The 21,706-nt window shown below is 48.6% G+C and overlaps 1 protein-coding gene across 3 annotated transcripts in view; it reads left to right on the top strand.

Moving 5' to 3' along the window:
- The window catches only part of srgap3 (SLIT-ROBO Rho GTPase activating protein 3), a 301,988-nt gene that overhangs the window by 167,817 nt on the left and 112,465 nt on the right, over positions 1 to 21,706 (top strand). For all 3 annotated transcript variants that reach the window (XM_038810792.1, XM_038810793.1, XM_038810794.1), the window contains exon 4: positions 17,093 to 17,155. In XM_038810792.1, coding sequence (XP_038666720.1) covers positions 17,093 to 17,155 — 63 coding nt within the window. The remainder of the gene's footprint in view (positions 1 to 17,092; positions 17,156 to 21,706) is intronic.

The raw sequence follows: 21,706 nt of genomic DNA on the forward strand, positions 1-21,706 counted from the left end.
GCTGACATGGTATTAAAGAAGGAGAACCAAAAGCTGACCATCCTTGGACACAATCCAGAGCATGTGGGTGTGGTGAGCGGGCCCCTGAGAGCACCGCTCATATTTGTCCTCCACTCCCGCAAAGAGCCCACTCATCCCAGCCTTAGTTAGGTGAGCCCTTAAGCTGAATCATACTGTGTCGCACGCAGGAGGAAGTGGAGTGGTAAACCTAATATATTCCTCAATGGTCACAGATGCACACTCACAAAACCCCTTCTCCACTAGTATTGCCACATCTAACCTCCACGGCGAGTCTGAATGGGATCCATCTCAACTACCAGGTCCTCAAGTGTGGAGCATGGTCAGAGATTACTGTTGCGGAATATTCCACCCTTTTAACCCACGGGAGCAGGGACTTACCCTGTAAAATTAAGTCAATCCAAGAATAGACCTTATGCACATGGGAGAAGAACAAAAACTCCTCATCACTTGGATGCAAAAATCTCCACAGCTCCCCTCAACCCCCACCCCCATCTGCTCTATAAAGGCCAGCAGCGCCTTCGCCACTCCTGATAGAGCCAATGATTTAGGCCTGGACTCGTCTACTTTAGGATCCAGTACACAATTAAAATCCTATGGTGTCTATCTAGATCAGGAATGGAAGCCAACAATAAAAGCCAAATCACCCCAGTTGGGGGATAGACATTTACCATTGTCACATATGTACCCACCCGAGACTCGCTGACCACCACGTACCTACCATTAGGATCTGTCACAATCCAGATGACCGACAAGGGGACCCGCTTATTAACCAAAATTGCCGCACCTCGGGCTCTGCCATCAAAGCTCGAGGGAAACACATGTCCCACCCACCCCCTCCGCAATCTGGTCTGATCTCTCACCCGCAAATCAGTCTCCTGCAAAAACACCACATCAGCATTTAGATTCCTGAGGTGAGCAAAAACTCATGACCTCCTTGCGTTCCAGGTGACCAACTGAATTGGGGGTCTCGCACAGCCACCCCCCCCCCCCCCCCCCCCCCCCATTCTGGAATCAACCATTTCCACCATCAGGAGATACTAGGCAAATATTCACAAAGTACAGACCAGAGGCCCTCCCAAGATGGCTGTCAGACGCACCCCCGAATAAAACAAAGGAAGTCCTACCATCACCGTCAGCAAATTAACCTCCTCTCCCCCCACTCCCAGCTTACACCCCACCCACATACACAAACTGAAACCAAACCCAAGATCCATATCCTTTCCTCCCCAGCTCCAACTAAGTCCGCCAAACTTTGTCCGGGGAGTATTTGATGGGAACAGTGAGTGGGGGCTTTACTCTGTATCCACCCCCTGCCTCCTCAAGCGACCCACTCCCTCCCCCAGCTCTTCTATCAAATGTATCTGCTGAAATGCCCCTGGCAGTGCAGCACCCACTCAGTACCGCACCGGCATTATCCAGGTGCTTAATGACATATTCTATTTTTTTTACACAGAGGGTAGTGGGTGCCTGGAACTCGCTGCCGGAGGAGGTGGTGGAAGCAGGGACGATAGTGACGTTTAAGGGGTATTTTGACAAATACCTGAATAGGATGGGAATAGAGGGATACGGACCCTGGAAGTGTAGAAGATTTTAGTTTAGACGGGCAGCATGGTCGGCGCAGGCTTGGAGGGCCGAAGGGCCTGTTCCTGTGCTGTACTTTTCTTTGTTCTTTGTTCTAACCCCATGCTGTACCTGTCCTGGGAGTGTTTGATGGGGACAGTGTAGAGGGAGCTTTACTCTGTATCTAACCCCGTGCTGTACCTGTCCAGGGAGTGTTTGATGGGGACAGTGAGATGGAGCTTTACTCTGTATCTAACCCTGTGCTGTACCTGTCCGGGGAGTGTTTGATGGGGACAGTGAGATGGAGCTTTACTCCGTATCTAACCCCGTGCTGTACCTGTCCGGGGAGTGTTTGATGAGGACAGTGAGATGGAGCTTTACTCCGTATCTAACCCCGTGCTGTACCTGTCCGGGGAGTGTTTGATGAGGACAGTGAGATGGAGCTTTACTCTGTATCTAACCCCGTGCTGTACCTGTCCGGGGAGTGTTTGATGAGGACAGTGAGATGGAGCTTTACTCTGTATCTAACCCCGTGCTGTACCTGTCCTGAAGTGTGACACTGGGTGCCTGGGTTCCTTGACACTAACATCCTCACTTCAATGAGCACAGAATTAATGTTAGAATGAAAACAAAAGATTTTTAAATGTTGTCAAAATGTGTCGCCATCTCCTGCATGGCTAATATTCCATGTTACTGTGAAGCTGCAGGCAGTGCCTGACAGGTAATTACAGTTCTGACCGCCGCCACAACTGAACTGTTCGTGATTGAAAGTCTGATTCAGCCGATGTCCTGGCAGTGGTTTGTGAAGTTATTGGCCTGAATTGGCGCCTGGAAGATTCAATTTACTTGCAAAATAATACTCTGCAATTGATTTATCCCATGTTGAGCATGGCTGAGGCAAGGAATAATCTAATAGCTCCTGAGTAGGAAATGCCCAACAACCCCCACTATAAAATTTACAATTCTCTCTTGCCCCCCTCCCCAATCCCCCCATGTATCGGCTTAATGACAGATTGAGAGGAAAATGAGCGATTGAGTTGAATAAGGTACAACCGGTGTGATGATGAGCTTGTTATCTCATGTTAGCATTCGGTGTCCAGAATCATAGGTCTTAGAGGTCAACAGCACAGAAAAAGCCTTTCAGCCCATTGCGTCCGCACCAGTCAAAAACAACCTAACCATTCTAATCCCATTTTCCAGTACTTGGCCCATAGCCTTGTATGCTGTGGCATCCCAAATGCTACCCCCCCCCCCCCCCTTTTCAGGCTGTGAGTTCCAGACTGCCAACACCCTCTGGGTGAAAAGGTTTTTTCTCACATCCTCTCTAAACCTCCTGCCCCTTACCTTAAATCTAGGCCCCCGAATAGCTGATGTGTGAATTGGGGGACTCACCATTAACGGAATCTATGAAGCTCGGGTCGAAGAGATGACAGTGAAGAAGCCTCACCCTGGATCTCCTCGGCAGGAGAAAGAAGCCTGGATTCGGGCCAAGTACGTGGAGAAGAAGTTTATCCACAAACTCCCAGAAAGTGGCATCAGACTCCGGAGGTGCAGCTTGAAGCGGAATCAGCGCGCCAACACTCTGGAAAAATCCCAGAAACCGGAAAAACCACCCAAACCGTTCCTGAAGCCCAAAGGGAAGGCCTTGCCCCCTAGCCAAGGTGTGAACGACAAGAGTGGCGATAGCAATGAGGATCTGCGAGACCTTCACCCGGGGGCACTGCTCTATCGAGCTGCGGCGCTTCGGAACCTCCCCGTCATGGCCGACGCATTGGCCCATGGCGCTAACGTCAACTGGGTGAACGCATCAGATGAGAACAAAACGCCACTTATTCAGGCAGTCACACCGGGTTCCTTGGTGGCCTGTGAATTCCTGCTGCAAAATGGAGCCAATGTCAACCTGATGGACAGTCACAAACGTGGTCCCCTCCACCACGCCACAGTCCACGGGCACACGGGTTTAGTGTGTCTGTTCTTGAAGCGAGGGGCAAGTCAGACTGCGCTGGACGAAAACGGCAAGAATCCTATTACAATTGCCATCGATGCAGCCAATGCCGACATTGTCACACTGCTCCGATTGGCTAGGATGAACGAGGAGATGCGTGAGGCAGAGGGAGCCTTTGGACCAACAGGCGACGAGACGTACAACGACATTTTCCGAGATTTCTCGCACATGGCCTCGAACAACCCAGAGAAATTGAAACGCAAGAGCCATGAACTCAGGACCTCAACCCTTTAAATGTTGCCATTGGCGTTCCCAGCCCCCCCCCCCCCCCCCCCGGGTATGGCTATATGATGCCCCCTTATCGCCAACCCCCATCCCCCCCCCCCTGGGTATGGCTATATGATGCCCCCTTATCGCCAACGCCCATCCCCCCCCCCCGGGTATGGCTATATGATGCCCCCTTATCGCCAACCCCCATCCCGCCCCCCCCCCCTCCCCCCGGGTATGGCTATATGACGCCCCCTTATCGCCAACCCCCATCCAGCCCCCGCCCCCCGGATATGGCTATATGATGCCTCCTTATCGCCAACCCCCAACCCCCCCCCCCCCCCCCGGGTATGGCTATATGACACCCCCTTATCGCCAACCCCCATCCAGCCCCCGCCCCCCGGATATGGCTATATGATGCCCCCTTATCACCAACCCCCATCTCGCCCCCCCCCCGGGTATGGCTATATGATGCCCCCTTATCGCCAACCCCCCTCCCCCCCCCCCCCCCCCCCCCCCCCCCGGGTATGGCTATACCACAACGCAGAGAGAGAAAGATTGTCCGTCCAAAGTACGGTGAACCAACTCTTAAACATTCCGGCGGGCACAGCTGCCAATCTAGTGCCAGGTCAGTGGCGTGCAGAGGGGGGGGCCGACGGTGCATTGGCCCCGGGCATCCATTGGATGGGGGCATCCAATCAGAGAAGGAAAAAAAAAAAAAAAATTTTTTTTAAAAAAAAATTTTTTTTTTTAAATTTAGATTACCCAATTATTTTTTTCAATTAAGGGGCAATTTAGCGTGGCCAATCCACCTACTCTGCACATTTTTTGGGTTGTGGGGGCGAAACCAACGCAGACACGGGGAGAATGTGCAAACTCCACACGGACATTGACCCAGAGCCGGGATCGAACCTGGGACCTCAGTTCCATGAGGCGGTTGTGCTAACCACTAGGCCACCGTGCTGCCCCAGAGAAGAAAATAAGATAGTAATTTTAAAATTTCAGCGGTGATAAATCAATTTTTGGAGGCTCAACACACTGCAGAGGCAGTTGTTAGCCTTTTATTCCTTTAACATGGTGTACCCTTTCTGTCTAGAGAAAATGGTCCTTCTCCCCATCCCCCCCACACGCATGCGCATGATGTACGTGGTGCAACCATCAAAAGCAACAAGCAGACGTGGCTGTTCGTTCCTGCGTTTCCTCGAGTCATAACTCGTCTTTTCTTCAGCTTTTTGTGCATCTAGATTAGTTCTTTTACCTACTCAGGTCAGTGAATAGCTCTAGAACAGGTGCAACTACGGTTTTTGTAGGTTTTTTGGCGATATTTAATGAAATATTTACGTGGGATGTAGTAAGAGTGAAGCCTGGATGATCAGAGGACTGCTATGGCATTTAATCTCGGAATAGGAGACATTTATTCCTTAACATGCTAATATTCGAATACAGATACCACTAATTTGCAAATCTATGAAATAAATTGCACAAAATTATCAGTGGAGAATCAGTGTGAAATAATTTGATACGAAGGAACAAAGAAATGAAATATGGTTTATCCGTCTGCAACTGACCGATTGTTTACCATTTTCTTCCCATTTTCTCTTGCGTCTTACGGTTTTTGAGATAGAAAATGAAATGTTACGAGTATTTCGTGTACAACCGAGTGGAGCACAGAACAGGAAAAAAAAGAGGGCCAGAGTCGAAGAAGAGTCCCATCAAAGAGGGGCATTAGATGCATGGATAAAAAGAAGTAAAGAAGAAGTAGGAGAACCTGGAGAAGTAAAAGATGATGTGGGTGCAGAGAAGGATTTTTCTGATACGGATTCAGCTCGGTCAGAACATAATACTCTCTCTCCTCAGTCTCGTTGTCAGGATGATGATCCATGTGAAGAAAATAAAGAAGATATTTGCATATTTTTGCAAAGAAGCGATTTTGGCTGTTTGAAGAAACCGATTCCAGATCATTTGAAGATGACAATATTACAACATGGCCCTGAAAGATATCAGAATAAAAGTGGTCCATTTGCTGAGAAGGATGGGAGATCATTTTCCAAACAGTGGTTTGATAAAGTTTCCACAAACGGAGAAATTGTGGAGAGAAAATGGTTGTTATACTCTCCATATCGGAAAGCATGCTACTGTTTTGTTTGCTTTTTGTTTTCAAAGGAGCATTTGTTGTCTGTGTCAAACTTTGGAAAGGAAGACGGTTTCTCCACTTGGAGAAAATTAAATCCAACAATACCTGACCATGAGAAAAGCCCTTCTCATAGAGCTCACATGAGGGATTACCTGAACCTTGTAGTTCGACTCCATCATTCAACTACGATAGATGCTGAACTTCAACAGCAAATGTCTGCTGAAAAGAAAAGATGGAAAGCTATAACTGAACGGATTGTCGAGGTTATATCCTTTCTGGCAAAACAGAATCTGGCCTATCGTGGACATCGAGGAGAAGGAATATCTGGGTTATCAGAGCCAGGGGAGACAGTCAGTGAAAATACAGGAAACTTTCTAGCAACAATCAGACTTTTGGCCAAATATGATGACATCTTAGCAAAACACTTGCAGAGAGGGAAAGAGAAACCAAAAAGTGTCACCTACTTGTCCAACAGAATTCAAAACGAAATAATCAATCTTCTTGGTGAAACTGTCAAGAAAAATATAATTTCCGAAATTAAGGACGCAAAATATTTTAGCATAATGCTGGATTCAACTCCAGATATTGCCCATGAAGATCAGGTTTCTGAAATTCTGCGTTACGTTCATATTGATGAAAACAGAAAAGTAGAAATAAAGGAGACATTTCTGGGATTTTTTCAAGTCAACAAGAAAGATGCAGTCAGCCTGGTAAATAAAATTCAGGAAAAATTGGAAGAAGACAAAATTTCCATGAATGACTGTCGTTGTCAAGCATATGATAACGCAGCAGTTATGGCTGGAGTGAGAGGAGGTGTTCAACAAAAAATTCTTGAAGTTAACCCAAAAGCTGTGTTTGTGAACTGCGAGAACCACAGCCTCAATTTGTCCTGTGTCCATGCAAGTGAGGTGCAACCTGTTGTTGTGACATTTTTTGGCATTCTAGAAAAACTCTACTTTTTTTTCTTCATCTACTTCTCGTTGGGAAGTGTTAAAATCATTTGTCACTCGGACTGTGAAAAGACAATGTGACACAAGATGGAGTTCCAGCCATGATGCTGTGCAAGTAATCCACGAAGAGTGTGACAACGTTATTGCAAGCCTTCAACACCTGCTGGAAGGAGAATTTTCAAGGGAAACTAAATCTGATGCAGGATCGCTACTGAACTCTATTCAACAGTTCCCGTTTATAGCTTTATTAAATTTTTGGTACTCAGTTTTATCATCAGTGGATAAAGTCTCAAAACGTTTGCAGGATCCGAAAATGGGGTTCCATGAAGCTTCTTGTGATCTGAGAGGACTTATTCATATCTTGAATTTGAAGAATGACGAAATTATCCACAATGCAATAGATTTAGCCAATGAATATTGTCAAAATTGGGGAATACCTATTGCACGAACAAGGAGAAGAAGAATAATGCCTGGAGAATCAGCAAGAGATAGTGGACTGACGGCACAAGAAGAAATGAATAGAGTAATGGTAGTGATTGTGAACAGATTAAAAACTGAAATTGAAGGCCGCAGTGTCCGTCTTCAAAGACTCAGTGACCGATTTTCTTTTCTTCTGAACTTGAATTCAGGAGTGATTGAAGATGAACAAGAAAGAGAGAAATTAAAAAAGGAATGTTCAGACTTTGCAAATTATTATGACAATGATGTGGTTGCAATTCAGTTATATGACAAAATTATTGATTTTATGATGCTCCTTCGAGCTGGAGGGAATAGAGTTCCCCCTGATCCTAAAGATGCTCTGGAGTCTTTACTGCAGTATGGGAGGGATGTCTTTCCGACGCTGTGTGTTTCATACAGATTACTGCTTACAATCGCATTTTCAGTCGCAAGCTGTGAAAGGTCATTTTCAAAACTGAAATTAATAAAAACATATCTGAGGTCTTCTATGTCACAGGAGCGACTGACCAACCTGGCTTTAATAAGCATTGAAAAAGAATTTCTCACAGCTGATGTAAAAAGTGAAGTAGTTCAGGTGTTTTGTGACAGGAGGTATCATTTGGGGATAAGAACTTAATAAATTTGATTGATTAATATTAAAATCGAATAAAGCGTTTATTTCATGTTTCATCTGTGTTTATATATTCAAAATGTTTTCCTTTCTCATAATATTTCTCAGTATATTAGGCCTTATACTTGAGTCCTAGGGGCATACAATCAAGATTTGCCCCGGGCATCACCAGACCTCTGCACGCCACTGTGCCAGGTTGGTCACCCCCCCCCCCCCCACCACCCTCCCCCCCCCCCCCCCCCCCCCTCCATCCGTCGTCAAGCCGCTCCCATCTTCCTTAACTCTGGACTTCCACCTCCCCCGGTCTTCCGCCGATCCGTCATCCCTCTGGAGCACCCCAGGATAACGTTGCCCGTTCAGTCCTCGCCTCCACCCGAAATCGCCATAACAACGCCACAAATCCCAACAGATCGGGAGGTTGAGTTTCGGAGCAGTCGTTCGGGCCCATTCACTTTCTCCCCCCACAAGTTTTTAAGCCAGCGGGCAATCTGTCTGATTCCGAAAACCAACATGTCAGGAATTTGAGGCAAAGGTTTACATTGTGACAGCTTTGAAAGATTTTTAAAGAATTTACGATGCATTAGTTTGTAAGGTTATATTTATCTAAAACCAGAACTTTGCCGGAGGTTTTGAAAACAAATAAACTTTTTTTTAAAAAAAGAAAAAAAAAAAAAAAAATCTAGGCCCCCCTGGTCATTGAATCTTCCATCAAGGGGAAAGGTTTGTTCCTGTCTACTCTATGTCACTCATAATTTTATACTTCTCAATCATGTCCCCCCTCTGTATCCTCTGCTCCAAGGAAAACAACCCCAGTCTATCCAATTTCTCTTCATAACTAAAACTCTCCAGCCCAGGCAACATCCAGATAAATCTCCTCTGCACCCTTTCCAGTGCCATCACTTCCCTCCTATAAGGATAGACAAGTCCTACGGGCCTGACGGGATATATCCAAGGATTCTATGGGAAGCAAGAAATGAAATTGCAGAACCGTTGGCAATGATCTTTTCGTCCTCGCTGTCAACAGGGGTGGTACCAGGGGATTGGAGAGTGGCCAATGTCGTGCCCCTGTTCAAAAAAGGGAACTGGGATAACCCTGTGAATTACAGGCCAGTTAATCTTACTTCGGTGGTAGGCAAAGTAATGGAAAGGGTACTGAGGGATAGGATTTCTGAGCATCTGGAAAGACACTGCTTGATTAGGGATAGTCAGTACGGATTTGTGAGGGGTAGGTCTTGCCTTACAAATCTTATTGAATTCTTTGAGGAAGTGACCAAGCATGTGGATGAAGGTAAAGCAGTGGATTTAGTGTACATGGATTTTAGTAAGGCATTTGATAAGGTTCCCCATGGTAGGCTTATGCAGAAAGTAAGGAGACATGGGATAATGGGAAATTTGGCCAGTTGAATAACGGACTGGCTAACCAATAGAAATCAGAGAGTGGTGGTGGATGGCAAATATTCAGCCTGGAGCCCAGTTACCAGTGGCGTACGGCAGGGATCAGTTCTGGGTCCTCTGCTGTTTGTGATTTTCATTAATGACTTGGCTGAGGGAGTTGAAGGGTGGGTCAGTAAATTTGCAGACGATACGAAGATTGGTGGAGTTGTGGATAGTGAGGAGGGCTGTTGTCGGCTGCAAAGAGACATAGATAGGATGCAGAGCTGGGCTGAGAAGTGGCAGATGGAGTTTAACCCTGACAAGTGTGAGGTTGTCCATTTTGGAAGGACAAATATGAATGTGGAATACAGGGTTAATGGTAGGGTTCTTGGCAATGTGGAGGAGCAGAGAGATCTTGGGGTCTATGTTCATAGATCTTTGAAAGTTGCCACTCAAGTGGATAGAGCTGTGAAGAAGGCCTATGGTGTGCTAGCGTTCATTAGCAGAGGGATTCAATTTAAGAGCCGTGAGGTGATGATGCAGCTGTACAAAACCTTGGTAATGGCCACATTTGGAGTACTGTGTACAGTTCTGGTCACCTCATTTTCGGAAGGATGTGGAAGCTTTGGAAAAGGTGCAAAGGAGATTTACCAGAATGTTGCCTGGAATGGAGAGTAGGTCTTACGAGGAAAGGTTGAGGGTGCTAGGCCTTTTCTCATTAGAACGGAGAAAGATGAGGGGCGACTTGATAGAGGTTTATAAGATGATCAGGGGAATAGATAGAGTAGACAGTCAGAGACTTTTTCCCCGGGTGGAACATACCATTACAAGGGGACATAAATTTAAGGTGAATGGTGGAAGATATTGGGGGGATGTCAGAGGTAGGTTCTTTACCCAGAGAGTAGTGGGGGCATGGAATGCACTGCCTGTGGAAGTAGTTGAGTCGGAAACATTGGGGACCTTCAAGCGGCTATTGGATAGGTACATGGATTATGGTAGAATAATGGAGTGTAGATTAATTTGTTCTTAAGGGCAGCACGGTAGCATTGTGGTAGCAGAATTGCTTCACAGCTCCAGGGTCCCAGGTTCGATTCCGGCTTCGGTCACTGTCTGTGCGGAGTCTGCACACCCTCCCCGTGTGTGCATGGGTTTCCTCCGGGTGCTCCGGTTTCTTCCCACAGTCCAAAGATGTGCAGGTTAGGTATATTGGCCATGATAAATTGACCTTAGTGTCCAAAATTACCCTTAGTGTTGGGTGGGGTTACTGGGTTATGGGGATAGGGTGGAGGTGTTGACCTCGGGTGCTCTTTCCAAGAGCCGGTGCAGACTCAGCTAGACTAACCTCCTATTTCTATACTCATTAGCACGTGGCACTGTAAGTAATCAGAGATTACTATCTTCTGGGTCCTGTTTTTTGATCTACTTTATATCTCCCTTTTTCTGTCCATACCAATGTGTACCACGATATCTGTCTGTTACCCACCCCCTTCAGTATTCCCAGCAGCTGGTCAGTGACATCCATGATCCTATAACCAGGGAGGCAACATACAATCCTGGGAGTCTCTTTTTCAGCCGCAGAAACACCTGTCTGTTATCCTTAAAATTGAATCCCCAACCATCATAGCCCTGACATTCTTCCTCCTCCCCTCTTATGCTGCAGACCCATCGATAGTGCCATGAAATTGGCTGCCACTGATGAGGAGCAACATCCTCTCAGCAGTGACCTTGTTCAACCCCCAAAGAATCTGAAATGGTGCAATAAGATCGCCTCTTCATTCTTCAAATCTCCAGTGAGCACAGGCCTACTCTGCCCGTAAAACAAATCCCTCATCCCAGGGATCCACCTTGTGTAACCTTCTCTGAACTGCCTTCAATGCACGTGTTTTTTGAGATGATTTCTCACCCTGAATGCTTGGGGAATGAATCAGCACTAGGTTCAATGTTCTCATTTCTTAAAAACACAGGAAAGCGCTAGTTTAATCTGGGCACCTTCTGCACTCAGCTGACTAATCCATAACCGAACAGTTGTTCAGTCAGACAAGACCTGCAGGAAAGCTGCAGAGCTACTTGTTAAAGCTATTAACTGTGCACTTCCTGAACTCCAGCTTGCAAGCTTCGGCTGATTTCCCCTTGTTGCCTGCAAATGCTGCTTTCACTTCCCACTGACTCAAGGGAAACTGTGAGCTCCCCCTCACCCCCATTGTACCCAGAAGACTCTGCTTTAGCTGCTCCCCTCACTGGTGGCCATTTCCTTTTGCATGTTGAGATCCTGTATTGGAATAATTATTTCGGTAAATTCTCCTCACTGTCCCTTTTCTACAGCTTGTCACAGCTGAAAATACAGCTAAACTCAATTTATGATCAGGAGATTTTCAGTAACCGTGAGTGTACCTCAAGTGGAGGTGCGCGCTGAACTAAATATTTTGCCTTTCTGACATCATAACCTCATTAATTAGTATTTGTCACATTTGGGGCGCTCTATAATCAAAGTATTTTTAACCATGGCACCATGTTGTCAAAAAAGTAGGACCCCAGGTTCCCTGTACATGATTTTTGCTGCTTGGGGTGAGTATAATCAATCCTTAACATTGAACAGCATTACTATTGTCGAATCCACAACCATCAATATTGCAGGGGTCACCATTGATCAAAATTCAACCGGACCGGTCACATAAATGCTGTCGCTACTCGAGCAGGTCAGACACCGAGTATTGTGCAGTGTGTGGGTACCTCCTTGTTCCCCTAAATATCTCTGTCATCTACAACCACAAGACAGGAGTGCGATGGAATACTCTCCATTAGCCTGGTCCAGTGTGGTTCCAAAAACTCTTGAACCTCAAAGTCATCCAGGTCAAAGCAGCCCATTAGATCTGCACCCCATCTTTCACCATAAACATACATTCACTCCCTCTGCCACCTGTGCACAGTAGCAGCAGTGTGCACTATCCATTCACAGGGTGCAAAGCAGCAAATCACCGAGTCTCCTTCAACGGCACCTTTCGAAACCACAACATAGAAGGGCAGCAGTTGAATGGAAATACCATAATCACCATGTTCTCTCTAACACAGGGTTTTCAAACTCGGGGTCGTGACCCACATGCGGGTCGCGAGTGGGTGTCGTGAGGGTCATGGAGCAATCAGTTGTAGTGTTCCCGATCACAGGGAGAAGTTCCAAACTGCCGCGATCGGCTTTTAAGAATGCCGGCCGCGGGCAGTCCCCGATTGGTTGAGGGGGCGGGCGGCGCGAGGCTGGGCTGTGTGCTGATCACCGCGCTCAGAGTGGTGGGGGGGGGAAATGGGCTGACAGGCGCCCACGTGGACGTGGTGCTAACAGTGGTGGTCCAAGCTTGGAGCTCCGCTCTATTTCCCGTCCTTTGTGCGCTGCTCGGCTCGTCCCCCGCCATCGATTGGCGGTATGCAACCTGCGGCTACTTGGTCAATCCTTCAACGGCCAGCACAACGTCCGTTTGCACTCCCACAACGGTCAGTACTGGTCGGGAAGTGGCCTGTGACTGGGGCGGATACAGTGAGAGGAAGCCAGGCCAGGTGTCTCGGAATACTGATTAGTCGAGGCCAGTCAATAGGGCTGACACAGGTGAACACAGGAAGAAACCTACAGTCATCATTTTGTGTTGACACTCTGGAAATCAGGAAGTAAATGCCTTTGGTGAGAATGGAGCAGGAGGTGACTTAGATGTTTGGATAGTGAAATGCAGTGGAACCAGTAAGAAATAGTGTGATGTTGTGTGTGTTTGACAAGTTACTTCACCTCCCCTACAAAAGATTGCACTTTTTTCTATAATTGGTAAAATTTCAAAAGAAATGGGAATATATTTAAAACAACGGGCGGAATTCCCCGCTCCCCACGTGGCGTGGGAGAATCGCGGGAGGGCCTCCCAACATTTTCTACGCCGCCCCCTGACCCCCCCCCCCCCCCCGGAAAAAGCGGCGCTCGCCGTTTTTCACGGTGAACGGCGATTCTCCGAGCCCGATGGGCCGAGCGGCCGGCCCTTCACGCCCGTTTCACCACGGCAGCAACCACACCTGGTCGCTGCATTCGTGAAACGGGTGCCAGATGCCCGTTTGGGGCATCTAGGGGCCCGATTTGGACAGGAGCACTGCGACTGTGCTCCGGAGGGGACAGGCCCGCGATCGGTGCCCACCGATCGTCGGGCCAGCGTCCAAAACGGACGCACTCTTTCCCCTCCGCTGCCCGGCAAGATCAAGCCGCCACGTCTTGCCGGGTGGCGGTGGAGAAAGACGGCATGCGCGGGTTCGTGCCGTCTGCGCGGTTATGTCATCTGTGCAGTTAAGTCATCTGCGCATGCGCGGGTTGGAACCGGCAACCCGCGCATGCGCGGATAACATGATGAAAAGCGGCGTTCGCGTGTCACTTCTGGCGGCCGAGGTCGCGGCCGGGAACGACGGGGGCCCGCTCCTAGTCCCCTGGGTGGGGGTGAATTAGGTGCGGGGAGTGGGCCCCGAGGCTGTCGTGAACCGCGATTTTTGGCCTTAGCGGAGAATACCGCCCAACGTTTGTGTGTAAATGTAAGGATGACATGTTGAACTGACAACAATGAGTCTTTCTGCCAGGCTCAGCGGCAGAGAGAAGGTCACGTGTCCGGCACATCAATGCTTTGTGCGTAAAACCATAGAGGTGAGACTTCCCCATTTTGTAGCTGCCAGCAAGCAAGCAACAGGACTGTGTGAAGAGCTGAAGATGGGTCATTTTGTAATAAAGTAGAGAGGGCCAGAGATACAAACAGACCAGGATCTCACAACTAAATCTGCTGGAAAGAGCTTCACAGGAGAGTCCACGGTAGGACAAGGCGGTGCTGGTGTGAGCTGTAACCTGAGATCCAGGGACTCTGGTGAACAAACAATTAAGAAGAAACTGAAATAGGGAAGATAGAACATAGAACATAGAACAGTACAGCACAGAACAGGCCCTTCGGCCCTCAATGTTGTGCCGAGCCATGATCACCCTACTCAAACCCACGTATCCACCCTATACCCGTAACCCAACAACCCCCCTTAACCTTACTTTTTTATTAGGAGGGGCAGGATTCTGTGATCCTGATGCTAAGTGTTGACGCCGTCGTAAACGGCGTAGCGTTTCCTGACGGCGTCAACATGGCCTCAGGATCAGCAATTCTGGCCCCTACAGGGGACCAGCACGGCATTGGAGCGACCATCGCCGCTCCAGCTGCTGATCCAGGCATCAACTGGGCGTCATGGGGTCTTCGCATGCGCAGTGGCACCGGCGCCAACACGCGCATGTGCAGTGGCTCCCTTCTCCGCGCCGGCCCCAACGCAACATGGTGCAGGGCTACAGGGACCGGCGCGGAAGAAAGGAGGCCCCCAGCACGAGAGGCCAACCTGCCAATCGGCGGACGCCGATCGCGGCCCAAGCCACAACAGAGGCCCCCCCCCCCCCCCCCCCCCCCGGGGTCAGACCCACCTCCCCCTCCTCCAAACAGATCGCCCCCGGACCCTTCCAAGCTGAGGTCCTGCCGGCTGAGAGCAGGTTAGAACCAGCGGGACTTGGGTTTTTTTGTTGCGGCCGCTCGGCCTATCCTGGGTCGAGAATTGCCGGTGGGGGGGCCCTGAATCGGCCCCGGCCGGCGCCACACTGGTTGCGGCGATCCTCCCGCCCGGCCCCGGGCTGATGGAATCCCGCCCATGATTTCTTGAGGAATGACTTTTATTGTGCCAATGCAAATCAGGACGGGCAGGATGCTCATGTGTGTTATATGCAGGGAAGTATTGACAAATTAAGTTTAAAACCCTCAAATCTTCAAAGGTATTTGAAAACTAAGGATGGAGAGTTCGAGGACAAACAACTTGATTTTTTTCAAAGCATGCAGCAAAAACTTAAATCGTCAGCTGAAGTCCTTAGCAGAACTGTAACATTGAATGACGAAGCAAGCGAGATCGTGAGGACAAAGCAGGCCCACCTGCCACATTAAAGGTAAGTAATAATGGTGTGGCGCGAAGGTTGGCCGCTGTGGGTCACGAACGTCAGCCGGCATGTCCCGCAAACATCGGCCAGCATGGGTCCCGAAGATCCACCGGTTGGTAAAAGTGGGTACTGGGGAAAAAAAGTTGAAAAACACCGCTCTAACACCATCCTGACTTGGAAATATATCATCATTTCTTCATCACTGGATCAAAATCCTGCACACTGGAAGCTGTGCGTACCATCTACAAGATGCAGTTCAGCAAGTCACCAAGGCTCCTTCGACAGCACCTTCCAAACCCATGAGCAGCAGATACCTGGGAACACCCCCACCTGGAAGTTCCCTTCCAAGTCACTCACCATCCTGCTGTGGAAATATATCACCGCTCCTTCACTGTCACTGGGTCAGAACCCTGGAGTTCCTCCCTCCCTAAAAGCAATATGGGTGAGGGGCTGCAGCGGTTCAAGAAGGCAGTTCACCAACACCTTGGGCTGGATTCTCCACCGGCGGGAAGCTCCGTTTTGCCGGCATCCCGGGGGTTTCCCGACGACGTGGGGCTGCCCCACAATGGGAAACCGCATTGACCAGCCGGCGTAATGGAGCATCCCGCTGGCGTGCTGAAACAGAAATGTGGCGCGGCGAGACAGAGACTCCAGCCCCTGATTTTTAAAATATTTTTATTCAAACTTTTTCCATTTTATACATAACACCAAAACTACACAACCCACCCAAACAATACCCAGATCATAACGCTCCCTCCAACTGAAAAAAACAACTCCCCCCTTTCGCAACACATAGTGATCAGCTCTTTGAAATACATAATAAAGCTTACTACCATCTTCTTGAGGGCAATTAATGATTGACAATAAATGCTGTCCTAGCCAGTGTCACCCACATCCCTTGAATGAATTAAGAAATCATTCTAGAGTAAGTGTGCTCCTCCTAATCTTTCTTCCCTCTTTGCCACACTTGTACTTGTTTGCATAAAATCTCATCATCATCTCACCTTCAACTAAATTTACCAATCCCAAGCTCCCTAAATGAAGCTAAGCTCAATGACAGCATGGGCAATAGTGCAGCGGCCCTATCTCTCATTCATGAAACAGGAATTGGTATTAGGACCTCTGCTTTTCATGATCTCTATGACTGACCTAGATTTTGGTGTCCTATACACAATTGTCAAAATTTGCAGGTGACTCGAAGCTTGAACTGTGAGGAAGATAGTAATGGACTTCAGGAGGACATAGGCTGGTGAAATGGGCTGACATGTGGCAGATGAAAGTTAATGCAGAAGTGTGTGATGTGATGCATATTGACTAAGCAAAATGGGTGATTCTAAAGGGGGTAGAAGAGCAGAGGGAAATAAATCATTGAAGGTGGCAAGGCAGGCTGGAAAGTGGCTAATAAGGCATATGGCCGTGTGACTATCTGATTTGCTCTTGCAGAGAACCAGCATGGATGTGATGGGCTGAGTGTCCTCCGTCTGTGCTATAACCATTTAGTAATTCATGTACTACTCGTTTGGTTTATCTGTGCAACCTCTTGTTCCCGATGTCACTGGGTTCCCAGGCTCCATCTGTTCCTCCAACCCCAATTCTCTATTTTTCTGGTTCCCTGCTGTCCCTTGTGTTACAGATTACTGTTACAGTTGCTGTTATATGGCAGGCTGTTGTAATGTTCTTGTTTGGCAGCACTGTAACTGCCGATGCTTAAAGCTTTCTCTCTCAGGATTATGCGATATAACATGTTCAAAGCAGTGTTGCGGGGAGAACTGTGTAGCTCTAACATCCTGGGTTTTCTGTTTGTTCACAGAGCAAGGAAATTGGCCAGCAAATGCATGAGGAGCTGCTAAAGGTCACCAATGAGCTGTACACTGTGAGTATCAGCGATTAGTTTTTTCAAGAAGCAAGATCTTCTGTAGTGAACATGGTGTCAGTGCCATCATTCTGCATCAGCTATTTTGTTTGCCTTAGTTTCTGGAGAATATTCGATACGTCACAAGGTGAAAGGAACTGTAACCCATTTCAGGCATTATCCATCGAAGCCAGTCCAAAGGCAGTTACAGCACAGAGTTAGGTACAGAGTAAAATCCTCCTGACACTGTCGCCATCAAACTCTCCCAGGACAGGAACAGCACGGGGTTAGATACAGAGTAAAACTACTTCCACACTGTCCCCATCAAATAGTCCCAGTACAGGAACAGCACGGGGTTCGATACAGAGTAAAGCTCACATAAACACTGTCCCCTTCAAACACTCCCAGGGTATGTACACCACTGGATTAGATACAGAATAAAGCTTCCTCTACACTGTCCCCATCAAACACTCCCAGGACAGGTACAGCACAGGGTTACGTACAGAGTTTAGCTCCCTCTACACTGTCCCTATCAAACACTCCCAGGACAGATAGGACACAGGGTTATATACAGAATAGAGCTCCTTCTACACTGTCCCCATCAAACACTCCCAGGACAGATAGAACACAGGGTTATATACAGAATAGAGCTCATTCTACACTGTCCCCATCAAACACTCCCAGGACAGATAGAACACAGGGTTATATACAGAATAGAGCTCCTTCTACACTGTCCCCATCAAACACTCCCAGGGCAGTTAAAACATGGCGTTAGGCGAGTGTGAGGACAAACAGGACGACTTCCGACTATTTTAGACTGCACCACGGGACAAGACAGGGGTGCCCCCTCTCCCCACTGCTGTTTGCGCTAGCTATAGAGCCGCTGTGAGGGCTTCAGAGGGTTGGAAGGGGCTGGTTCGGGAGGGGAGTGGGGGTGGTGGAGCATAGAGTTTCATTGTACGCAGATGACCTGCCCCGATGGCGGGGATGGCAGAATCATGGCGACCCTGGGGGAATTCGGCCGGTTTTCGGGGTACAAATTGAATATGACAAAAAGTGAAATGTTTGTAGTTCAGGAGAGAGGCCAAGGGGACTGGCTGAGGGAGCTGCTATTCCGGTTAGTTGGGAACAGTTTCAGGTACCTGGGAATACAAGTGGCGCGGGATTGGGGTCGACTGCATAAGCTGAACCTGTCCCGGCTGGTAGATCAAATGCGAGGGGAGTTCCGGAGGTGGGATGCGTTCCCGCTGTCATTAGCTGGGAGAGTACAGACAGTTAAAATGACGGTCCTCAGGAGATTCTTATTCGTGTTCCAGTGTCTCCCCATTTTCATTCCACGTTCCTTTTTTAAGAGGGTGAATAAGATCATTTTGGGCTTTGTATGGACGGGCAAGTCCCCGCGAGTGAAGAGGGTGATGCTAGAGCGGAACCGGGGGAAGGGGGGCTTGCACTGCTGAATTTCAGCACCTATTATTGGGCGATTAACATTGCATGATAAGGAAGTGGGTGGTGGGGGGAGAGTCGGCTTGGGAGCGGGTTGAGGCAGCCTCATGTAGGGGTACCAGTCTGGGGGCGTTGGTGACGGCGCCTCTGCCGTTCCCGCCGGCGTTGTTCTCCACCAGTCCTGCAGTGGTGGCAGCCCTTCGGATCTGGGGACAGTAGAGGAGGCACATGGGAGCAACGTGTTACAACCATCGGTTTGCCATCGGGGAGGTTGGACGGGGGGTTTCGGATATGGCGGAGGGCGGGGATTGAGCAGATGGGAGATTTGTTTTTGAAAGGGAACCTCCTTAGCTTGAGGGCACTGGAGACCAAGTTTGGGTTGACGAGGGGGAATGAATTTCGGTATATTCAGGTGCGGGACTTCTTGCGCAGGCAGGTGCCATCTTTTTCACTCTTGCCACTCAGGGGGATCCAAGATAGGGTAGTGTCTAGAGGATGGGTGGGGGAAGGAAATGTCTCAGATATTTCCAAGGAGCTCATGGGGGCGGAGGAGACGCAGACCGAGGAGCTGAGGCATAAATGGGAGGAGTTGGGAGGGGAGATTGAGGAAGGCCTGTGGGCGGACGCGCTGAACAGGGTTAATGGGAATGCAACATGTGCCAGGCTTGGCCTGATTCAATTTAAGGTCGTCCACCGGGCCCACGTGACAGTGTCCCGGATGAGCAGATTCTTCTGCGTAGAGGACAGGTGTGTAAAGTACCTGAGAGGACCGGCAGACCATGTCCACGTGTTTTGGGCATGTCCAAAACTTAGGAGATACTGGCAGGGGTTCGAGGACGTCACGTCTAGAGTATTGAACACGAGGGTGGCAATGAGTCCAGAGGTAGCGATTTTTGGGATTTCAGAGGCCCCGAATGTCTAGGGGGAGTAAGAGCCGACGTTTTGGCCTTTGCTTCCCTGGTAGCCCAGAGACGGATACTTCTAGCTTGGAGGGAGTGAAAGCCCCCAAAGTAGGAAGCCTGGCTGTCAGACATGGCGAGTTTCCTGGGCTTAGAGAAAATCAAGTTTGCCTTGAGAGGGTCGTTGTTAGGGTTTTCCCGGAGGTGGCAACCATTCATTGACTTCTTTGCGGAGAATCAGTCGTCAGCAGGGGGGGCGGGGGAGGGGGTGGGGGGGGGGGGGGGGGGAGGGGCAGGGGTATGTAGTGTAGGGCGTCAAGATCTGGGTGGGATAGGCTACGGCAATTGCACTATGTACTTTGTTTACTGCACAGTCCTTTTGTTTTCTTGTTCTATAATTCTACTGTTTACAATGCTGAAAAATGCCTCATTAAAATTGTTTATTTAAAAAAAACATGCCGTTAGATACAGAAGGTGCGGGGCAGCACAGTGGTGCAATGGTTACCACTGCTGCTTCACGCCGCTGAGGACCCGGGTTCAATCTCGGCCCCGGGTCACTGTCCGTCTACAGTTTGCATGTTCTTCCCGTGTCTTTGTGGGTCTCCCCCCCATGACCCAAAAGGATGGGCAGGATAGGTAAATTGGCCTTGCTAAATTGGCCCTTAATTAGAAAAAAAAATTGGGTATTCTAAATTCTAAAATAAAAGATACAGAGAGTGCAATTTACCAGCCACTTCCCGCTGGAACCGGGATGGGACCAGCCGGTAGATCCTGGGAGAGGCCTTCCCCTGGATTCCTCAATGGCTGTTACGCCTCGCGAGATCTAACCAGATCGAACGGCCACCCAGCATCTATCGGCCTCGTTGATGAGACCCCAGACAATAACCGATTAGTACTAGACCCCACAAACGGGGACCAGGCACACTGGCATTTGGTGTGCAATCGAAGGCCCCTGTGTGGTCACTCCAAACTCTTCCTGCACTGGGGAGCACCACAATCACAGTACAGGATATATGGCTAAGTGTGGCCTCAGCGGGGCGTTCCCTTCTGGGCGCCGAACAAAAACGTGCTAAAGCACCGGAAATTATCCCTCAATTCCTGCCCAGAACGGACTCCATTCTCTTGTTAAATCACGCCCAGAATCCAACGCCCTCTACACTGTCCCATTCACCTTCTGTTTCCCCAATACCACCAATCACTTGTGCTGACCTCCTGTCCTTCCCCCAAGATCCTCTGTTGTGGGCCCAGCCCTCAGATCCACTAGGTAGCCTTCTGGCGGTACATGATTCAATATTTCATTCCCCTTGAACAGTTCCCTAATAAAAAAGACCAAAGGCCCACTACAAGGGACTCCTCAAGCCACATCATTCAGGCAGTGGATCTGTTCCTGATGGGTAAAGCTGAATTTCGTGTTCAGTGTCGCCATCTTTTAAACGGCTGACAGGCAGTAAAGCCTTTAAACCAGCTCCGAGTGAACAAAAACACAAGACAGAATTTTTTTTGAAAAATGTTCAAGATGTTCAGTATCTGATAACTCTTCCAAGGTGATGGGCAGAATGCTGAGCACGATGAAACTGCCTTCTTGATTGATTGAAGGTACGCTACCAAGGTTGTTAGACTGTAATATAAGTCAATTGAAAGAAAACTCCTCAAACAGAAACCCATCCGGCCAACATATTAATAACCAGCTCCTGTCATCTCACACAGAAATGATACGCCAGATTTTCAGATAGAATATTGATCTAACTGATTGGCCCAGTCTGCCCCTGCCATGAATGACTGTACTGAGGAAGGACAGGGCGTGCTGTGAAATCGTAACAGGGAGCTTGCAACCATCTCATACTGGGAGTCTGCAGGCAGTCAGCTTCGGGTAGGAAAATCGGCTCCCCAGCCCCTCTCAAAGGGGTCAGTGTGTTATTTATGATGAGGTGGGAAGGGGGTGAACTGACTCCCCTCTGTTCAACCTCCTCGGTTAGTCACAACAAATATTCAAGTTTCTTTTTCACAAGGATATGCCTTTTCCAGAGCAAAATGTATTGTGAACAATAAGGAACCAATCAAATGGCGTTTTCTAGAGTCAAGAGAGAGCAAATTTGTTCGCCACTAAACCCAAGAAAAATAATAAAAAAGGCGTTAGCTGATTTCTTGGAAGCGGTCAGATGTAGACGATATTGCAATTATTACAAGATCTTAGTTTGCTGGTGGGTTTCTGAGAGAGTTTGTTTCTTTA

This window comes from Scyliorhinus canicula, chromosome 11 (assembly GCF_902713615.1).
Source record: "Scyliorhinus canicula chromosome 11, sScyCan1.1, whole genome shotgun sequence".
NCBI classification, from domain to species: domain Eukaryota; kingdom Metazoa; phylum Chordata; class Chondrichthyes; order Carcharhiniformes; family Scyliorhinidae; genus Scyliorhinus; species Scyliorhinus canicula.